A 9039-nucleotide genomic window follows, 5' to 3' on the forward strand; every position below is an offset into this window, starting at 1 on the left:
ACTATATTATCTACCTAGGACTTCTTTTTGGTCTTGCACAGAAAACAATCTATTCTTACAGATGATGTATGCACATTGTTTACTGAGGTGCTGTCAGCAGCTATCAAACATCACGAGGATTGCAAGTGCACCTAACCATCACGAAAAGCAGCGTGTTTCATAAGATTACCCAAGTTGTATGTTTGAGGAACATGAGTTTTCACCATTAGATCTCATGCAATCCCTAAAAAACAATGCCTAGTAAAGTAATTTGGGGTGACAGCTCTACTTTATGTGATCCAGAAAAGCTATCACACTGTATCACAACTAAGATAAGTATTTACAAGTAATAAACCTAATTGCACACTACTTGTAGGCCTATAGCTTTTGATAACATGGTTCCCTACATTTGTACCACACTGCTAGTTTTGCACCTGGCCACTACAAATCTTTGTGTTCTGACAATAACAAATAGTAAAGCAGTGTTGGCTAGTAGAAATTACAAAATGCTTCATCATGCAATCAATCTGCGTCAACGTAAGAGATGAATTTTTTAGCTACACTCCTTGGAAGACTGCAGCTACAGTACCCAATGAAGTGTGTACCTCTTATACTTTTGTAAACAGCTAGCCTAGAATTTTCACATATGTTCTGCCAGCAGTGAATGAGAAAACACAGCTTGTCCCTTTCCCGACCCCATTGGTAAACCATACTTCCGCCACTCTCTGTGGCCCCTTCTACTAATTCAAAAAACTATTCAGTTAACTTTGAAGGCATCACTAACATTCACAGGTACAAGAAAGATGACTCACAAGTGAAGAACACAATGATTTTCCAGCCATGTGTGTCCAGCAAAACACTAAAATCTCAATTTACACTAATCAGCTTTACTGATGTACTGTTTGGAATTAGTTTACCTTAATTACATTTTCTGAAACACTGTGTATGCACATGTGGAAGTCACATGGGCTAAACAGGTAACTAACTACATATCCATTATACCCTTGCCAATTTTATTTTTCAACATAAATACTGGAATGGACGAAAATTAGGTTTTTGAATAATACAGAGAACAAAAGAGTTCAATATCATTTATTTTTGTATGCTTTTAAAAGAATGGGTAAGCATCGCTCATGTCAATTTTGAATCAATAATTTAAGCTGCTACACGCAGAATTCTCTTGGTGGCGGCCTTTTGGGTATATGACCCATTGCAAATGTCTGTGCACTAAATGAATTTCGTTCAGATTCCACAAGTTCATTCAGATTTGTATAAACATCAGTTTGTACAGCTGACACGTTTCCTACTTGGGCACTTTGCTGTGTAAAACCAGCAGGCTGTTGAAGTGACTTATCAAATGACATCTGTTGCGAGTTGTTCGCAAAAAAGTTGCTCTTATTCAAGTTTCCCGTTTCAACATGGAACACATTGTTTGTAACTGCACCTGTGCCACCATACATGGGTGCTGGCGCTGATGTCTGTCTATTTCCAAACACGTTAGCTGTAGGAATGCCTTGTGCTGTCACGTTAAATACACTTCTTTGTTGAACAGTTTCTCCAGATCCGCCAAAAAGATTTGGTGTGTTGTTATTGTTAACGCCGCCAACTGCAACCGCCCCACCACCAAATAGACTGGGTGTTGCTCGCCTCTCCCCGCTATTTGACATGTTGAAAGAGAAGTTTGCAGGTGGTGCAGCAGGCAACGGCGCGAAGTTTGTTGCTGTAATTTCACCCTTGAAAAGCTTTTCAACGACTGCATACGTTTCAGCAGTAGGATGAAGAATATTATTTTTCTTCACCTTGTATGACTCATGGAGTTGTTGGATGCGTCTTTTACACTCGTCAACAGAACCTGACTTCACAGCCTCGTACATCTGCCATCGCACTTCCTCAGGAGAGTAATCGTCCAGACCTGGATAACATGGCTTCTCCTTAAAAGGAGCAAAACATGATAGCGGCCATTGCCCACCTCGCTCACTTAGATTCAACTCATTTATAACAACTTGCATTAGATCCCGTATGTTGGAGAGTGCTGGATTCTGAGGGGCGGTGTTGTATCTGTTTGCACTCTCATGATACTGTCCACCGTAAGTTCTTCTGTAACTACTCGTTGGTGATCCTTCGTTTTCATATTCGCGGTATGAGTGTTCATATCTACAGTTACTTCCAAACTTACATATGCCTTGTAGAAAGTATCGACATACAACCATCTTCAGCACTTCAAAACGTACTTCCCGATCACCATCAGCACCATGCTGTTTCCCAAAACAACCCAAAGACTTTTCTGCTAAGAACTTCAACTCTGCGTTGTTGCAAGGACGTTCGTTGAAGAGAAGATCAACATCCGTAAGCCTGAGTTCCTAATTGCAACTTAATCGACGCCAGTGGCTCAAGCTGCAGTAGAGCTGTCAGTTGTCGGTTCCACATGCTGCATTCAATATTCTAGTGACTCAAAATTCATTATGATGTTGGTTTGTCAGGAAGAACTATTTGTCGTTTACATTGGGGGAAGGGAGTCGTCGTCTGCCAACAGCAGGAGTTAACCTACTTTCGTTAAGCTTTTTCATTTTGAGCTTTTGCACCTTCTAAGTTTATATTTTATTATTTTAGTTTCTTTCCCTGAAACACTGCAAATTTGAAATCGCATGAACGCAGACTGTCTTTGTACTCTCACGATGCTAATGTATAACCTTTGGAAAATGAACTTAGGAGCCAAAACCGGTCGAGACATTAAAAAAATAATAATAAATAAATAAATAAAATAAAAGTGCAAGTGATGCGTTTCCGGATTTGCCCCACGATGCTGCTGCACAAGCTAGACAAGAAATCACACTTACTAATGTTCCACAGCGACTAGATATTTTTTCTGCTGAAACTAGAAAAATTATTACAGTTTTACAATAACTAGCCAAAGAAAAAACCTACAGCCTGTGTAAATAACAACGTAAATCGATGAAGTATTTTTTTTCTACCTTTTTTTCAATAGTGAGAAAGTCTGCTCTGTTGTTTTGACATTGATTCATGCTTAAAGAAAAATTCCAATAGTCAAGAAAGACAGGATCTAGATATTTCCCTATAAATATTATTTGATATGTTTGCATTTATATATTTTTGCTAACAAAAAAGGTCAATGTTTTGAAGTGTTTGGATGGCACATTTGTTGTTATTTCAATTCTCATCTCTTTACCGTACAAGATGTATCAAGAATAGCCATTATGAATTTTTTCTTTGGCCATTAATAAACTTTAACATTGATAGGTCATCAGTTCTAATACTCTGCTCTGTCTGCATGAATCAAGGGTAGTACCACATAACCTTATTTTCGCTGTTTGGTATGAGGCTAAGTGAGAGACATTAGGTTGATTCCTGTCTACTGTGAACACAACATCGCTTGATGGTGACATAGCCTGCCTTCCTCTTAAGGTATTTTGTATTATATCTGCATTTACTTTTGGTCGAATAAATTATATTTATATTTTGAAGCAGTAAAATAGTTGGGTTGAAGGGGTATCAAAGTTCTGCCAGCCCTCACCTTCCCTTCGTTTGTAACTGCCAATAAGAAGCCTTTGGCTTAGTCCGGATTGGTCCACAGTTCTAAGCACACACATTTACCACAGTGACAGCTATAACACTTGCTACAGCCTATTCAACACAAGCTGGAGTCTTCAACATGCAACACCTCTTAGGTGTCAAATACAAGTTGGACGCTTTGTTGCACATTAAAAACAGTATTCTCGAAAAGGCCCCTTACACAGTGAATAAAAGTGTCAAACCATCATAATGTTGACTGTAGGAGGTCTCCTATGAGATCAGTACTAGAAATACTGACAAGCAGTGTTGGTACGCTAGAAAATATTTTCAGTATTGTCAATACACACTAAACATATGAGGTCGGGAATGGATATTTTGACAATGTCCGCCATTCATATGTTGACAGAGCTCTGTGAACCATCCACATAGCATAAGTGTTCACTGTTTATTTTTAGTTCATTTTTGAACATAACATTCAGTTATTCTAATAGTCTTTTATAACAAAACAGTTTTAATAAAACAGTGCAGAGGAAGTTTTATCTATTTTATGGTGATAGTGGAGGATTCATTATGGCAGTGCTTTCTTTATTAATTTAAAAGCATAGTAGGGCTCGGCATAAGTATGTGATGACTGCAAAATACATGTCAATGTCACCACATTATCACAAAGCGTAAAAAAGTTGGCTTTTTTGCCCAAATGCGAGTATAACATTGCAGAACAGATACAATTACTTTAGAGGTTTCAGTATTGGGTCTCCTAATTTATTGTTTTTTCTTATAATTACAGAACTGAACTTCAGGCATTTGAAAGACCTGCCTGCCGCTCGAAACCTCGAAGTTTCAACTAATCTCTCATCTATTGCGGTTGGCTCTCCCATTAACGTATTTTGCTTCTATTTTTTATGTTGTACCAAAATTAATAATTTGTTGTAATATGAAGGACTCATTCGAAATTATTTTATGAAATCTTTTCATTCTGTGTTTTAGTTGGTAAATTAACATATGAGAAATCGCTTCTTTTTTCAGCGATTCTTTGACACATTAGGCCTACCTCGTTTTCATTGTTTTCTTTACCAGATACTGCTGAAATAGCTGGGTCACTCCTTGTAAAATCGAATTCCCAACTGACAGTATTGACAATGTTATTGATGGTATGAGGGTTGCTTAAACATGCAACAGTGAATTTAACACATGAAAACGAATCACTAACATCTTTATATTTAAATATCCACACAAATATAATTTTAAATATTGTCGAAAATTATGAAATACGAAAACAGAACATTGTGCACGATGCAGAAATCAAGTACCATAAATGACAGGACGTGTCGTATTCTCATACATAAATGCAATGCTACGATTAACACATGTGCACAAGAATGAATCAGTAACGCTATTCCCATTTAAATAGGAAAGAAAAGAATTTTAACTAATGACACAACTATGATACACGAAAACTAAGCATTATGCAGGTTTCATGTATAGTGCAGAATGTATATACAAGTTAAAAAACAACAAATATAAAAGATAATTACTGTGGGCATGTGATGCGTAATAAGCAACATGTAAGAAGAACAGACACAACAGGGGTTCATCCTAGCGAAGATATGGGCTTCAAATGGGGGAATCTACTGAGATTAGTAACTTTGATGCAGACTATTATTACTCAAAGCCTGTGAACAAGTATTCGAAAACAACGGGGCTGATCGAATGTTCACATGCTTCTGTCTTTAGCACTTATGGAAAGAGGTAGAAGGACAGTTACACTACCACAAGGCACTAAATGGTTGGATGTCCACGACTTCGCACAGAATGTGGGGTTTGAAGGCTAGTCTGCTCTGTAAAGTAGGATAGATGGTGATCTGTGGAATCTTTACCGAAATACACAATGCTGGTGGATGTACAAGTTTTCAGAGTACACCATTCATTGTGCATCGCTGAACATGGAGCTCTGCAGCAGACCAGTCCTATGTGTTCACATGTTGATCCAACATTCTACACTAAATCGATGGTCGTTTGCACAAACGCCGCCATCGAGGTGAAAGGAGGCTCAAACTGTGCAGCGCGTCAAGGACACAAGCTATTGTGAGCAGTATTAAGCTATGGGAGACATTCTCCTGCGATAGCATGGAACATGTAGTAGTATCGAAAACACACTGATAACTGTGAACCACCTGCATCCCTTCATGCTTGATGTCTTCCCCGACAGTATTACAGAACTGTATTACAATGGTTTGAGGAGGATTATAATGAACTTGCGTCATTGTCTCAGCAACCAAATTTGCCTGATGTAAATCCTATGGAACCCATATGGATCGGTACTGGGCGCCATCACCCTGTACGCAATTCAGCAGCCCATCATTAATGCTGGCCCCCGCATTTACTCGAGTTACATGACCTGTGCATAGAAATCTAATGACACATACTTCCACAAACCTACCAACAAACTAGTGGATCCCTGATACACCCGATGTATTTCGTTCCAAAGATCGACAAACAAGCTATTAAGCAGGTGGTTATAATGTTTTGGCTCGTCATTGTATACTCTGTGACTTACAAATTTTACTGTACGTGTGAAAGTCCGTCAATTGTTTCATTCATCTGACATAATCCGAAGCTTGCAGGGTTTCGTCATTCATACTTAAATAACGACATGTAGTATCAAATATATCAGATTTTGATCTCTCAGTGCGTTTTTGTCAGTCACACTTCGTGAATAATCAACAGACACACAAAGAAAAAAATCCAGATAGACTCAAAGAAAAAAATACTTGCAAGTAACAAATGAACAATCGAATAGTATACTGCAATGATTTTGGTTAAATATTTCGCTTATTCTTTGTGAATATAATCCTTTTCATAATTTATCGCATTTTTGCCAATCACTTCACATTGACCCACAGTTAAATGTTTCTCTGCAGCATAGGGTTAATGCCGGTGTAGAAGAAACAGTGTGAGAACAGTGTAAGCGAGTATATTCACTAATATAGTAAAGTCCAAAACTCACAGAGAATATAGATTTTTCTAAGAGTGCTAAATGTTCATGTCGCAAATTGTATTGAACATCTGCCAACCACAATCACCCACTTCAACCCACCACAGTACAGATCAAACATGTTGCGGACTCTATCACCATTGACTGCATCATGACTGAAACAATAAAAACAGTTTCACATGTATTGCAAAGTTAGAAAGTCATATATTATTTAGCTTTCCAAGATGCTACTCCAGGCTGGTGTAAAATGAGTGTGAACAATGGAAAATACTGAACGTGAAAATTAAGATTTGGCCCTGTCTGACTACCCCCTGAAGCAGATCTTAGGATCTCTTAATTAATTAATTAATTAATTCATTTCGTATAGGTCATCTTTGGACCACATTGTTTCAATTGTCTTGCTTTACGTGTTTGGATGTTTGCCCAGTGCTCCCACATTTGTTCTTGGTGTTGCTCCTACCTCTTCTGGGTCCAAGCCTTTTCTGTTTTTAGTTTTGGCTTTTCTTGGAAACCCTGCCATGCTATAAGTTTCTCCTTGAGTGGGACATGCCCCAGAATGTCATCATGGGTGATCCTCACTTCTTTAAGATCTTTCTCCACCTCTGTGAACCAGGATCATTTATTCTTCTTCTCCTGAAAGTAGTCGACCATATGATTGGTGAGTCTTCCAGATCTCATTTGCGTCATATGTCCATAAAAAATAATCCTTCTTTTCCGGATGGTATCAGTTATCTTCTCTATGTGGGAATACCGTTCACAATTATGACATCTTCTATATTTCCCATATCTTTCTCACGATATTCCTTTCCTTGAGCTCCAATTTTTCGATTAGGCCATTTTTGTTCATTACTAGGCATTCAGAGGTGTACAAGACCTCTGAATGGATAACACTTCAGTAATGCCTTAACTTTGCATTGAGCGGTACTGATCATTTGCTGTAGAGGTTTTTGGTTAAATGGAATGCCATTTCCATTTGGTTCATGCGTGATATGTCTTTGTCTGATAAGGTGGCTGTTACCGATTCTCCGAGATATTTAAACTTTTCGACCCGCTAAATTTTACCTTCTCCCTCTACAAGCTCCCCTAGTGGTGAACCTATGTTCGTTATAAACTCCGTTAAATCAAATGAAATTTGGAGGCCAGTCTTCTGTCCTTGTATGTTAAGCTCAATAATCTGTCTCTCAGCTGTTTCCATGGAGTCAGAAAAAATTGCAAAATCATCTACAAAAGCGAGACAATCGATTTCAAGATTTTGTTTCTTGTAACCCAGCCTGACTATTTTTAATTCCTTGGTTTTCCAGTTCTTTGCACTCACGAATCACCTTCTTGAGAGCACAGTTGAAGAGCAGAGATGAGAGCACATCTCTTTGCCTCACTCCAGTCTTGATTTCGAAAGCTTTTGATGTTACTCCTCTAGATTTCAATTTTGAGGTTGTGTTGGTTAGGGTTTTTTGGATGAGCACTTTGGTCTTCTTGTCTTGGCCAAGTTCTTCTAGAATTCTGATCAGGGTTTTACGATCAATCGATCGTATACCTTTTTAAAATCCACAAAGGTCACAACAAAATTTTTATTCCTGAGCTTCAGGTACGAAAGGATGGATTTGAGGTTAATTATCTGTTCGACACATTATCACCTCTTCCTGAAGCCTCCTTGATACTCATGCAGCTGTGGGTCTAGCTGTTCTTCTGTCCTAGTTTGCGGAGCTTTCGACAGAATATTATAGGTTGTTGATATGAGAGGTACCACAATAGTTATTTATATCTGTTCTGTCGCCTTTCTTATGAAGAGGATGAATTAGAGCAGAATTCTTGCCATGTGGGTGTCTTTCAGTTTCCCAAATTTGGCTGATAATTTATGTTAGTTTATCTACTCCTTATTCCTTGCATACTTCCAAAGGCCAACAATTATAGAATCTTCACCTGGTGCTTTATTGTTTTTAAGCAAGTGAATAATTAGCTTGATTTCCTCTTTCGTGGGTGGTGATGAATTTAGGTGGACCTATATATAATCGGTAAAGGGACATGTGGAGTTTGGAGGTTCACAATTCAGAAAAGCTGTAAAGTAATTCGCTAATATCTGGCAGTTGTCTTTATCATTGGAAGCTAGCTTCTCATTTGGAGTGTAGGCTTGGAGGATTGTACTTGGTGAAATTGGCCCTAAACGTTCTGTAGAAGTGTTGTGTATTTGTCTTCTGGAAATCTTGTTCAATTTGTGCCAACTGCATTTTCTCAGATATATGGTTCACTCTCCGTATGATCTATGCAAAGTGTTTTCTAGCACCCTGTAAGTTAATTTTGTTAGCTACATTTTTCATGGTATTCCATCTCTTGATAATGATGTTATTTCCTCCTTCTTGCTCTTTAACATATAAATTACAACATGAACATAAATGAATGATTAAAGTATCTAGTAACTACTAAATGATAAATGTTGTTTCTGTTTAACATTTATTGTAGATGAAAACCCTTTCATATATCACAATGTTTATGTATCAATGTCCAATGGACATAAAGAGATACAAAGGATTTTCCTG

The 9039-nt window shown here is 37.9% G+C and overlaps 1 protein-coding gene across 1 annotated transcript; it reads right to left on the reverse strand.

Moving 5' to 3' along the window:
• Positions 1-1054: 1054 nt before the first annotated feature.
• Positions 1055-2639, reverse strand: LOC126272918 (nucleoporin NUP42-like). Its single transcript, XM_049976206.1, has one exon. It carries the CDS (start codon positions 2187-2189, stop codon positions 1143-1145), a length of 1047 nt encoding a protein of 348 aa, XP_049832163.1. The 5' UTR covers positions 2190-2639; the 3' UTR covers positions 1055-1142.
• Between the last annotated feature and the right edge of the window lie 6400 nt (positions 2640-9039).

Source organism: Schistocerca gregaria, chromosome 5 (assembly GCF_023897955.1).
Source record: "Schistocerca gregaria isolate iqSchGreg1 chromosome 5, iqSchGreg1.2, whole genome shotgun sequence".
NCBI classification, from domain to species: domain Eukaryota; kingdom Metazoa; phylum Arthropoda; class Insecta; order Orthoptera; family Acrididae; genus Schistocerca; species Schistocerca gregaria.

Bases quoted from the DNA above. Each gene is read 5' to 3' on its own strand.
- LOC126272918 (XM_049976206.1), bottom strand. From the start codon at position 2,189: ATGGTTGTATGTCGATACTTTCTACAAGGCATATGTAAGTTTGGAAGT.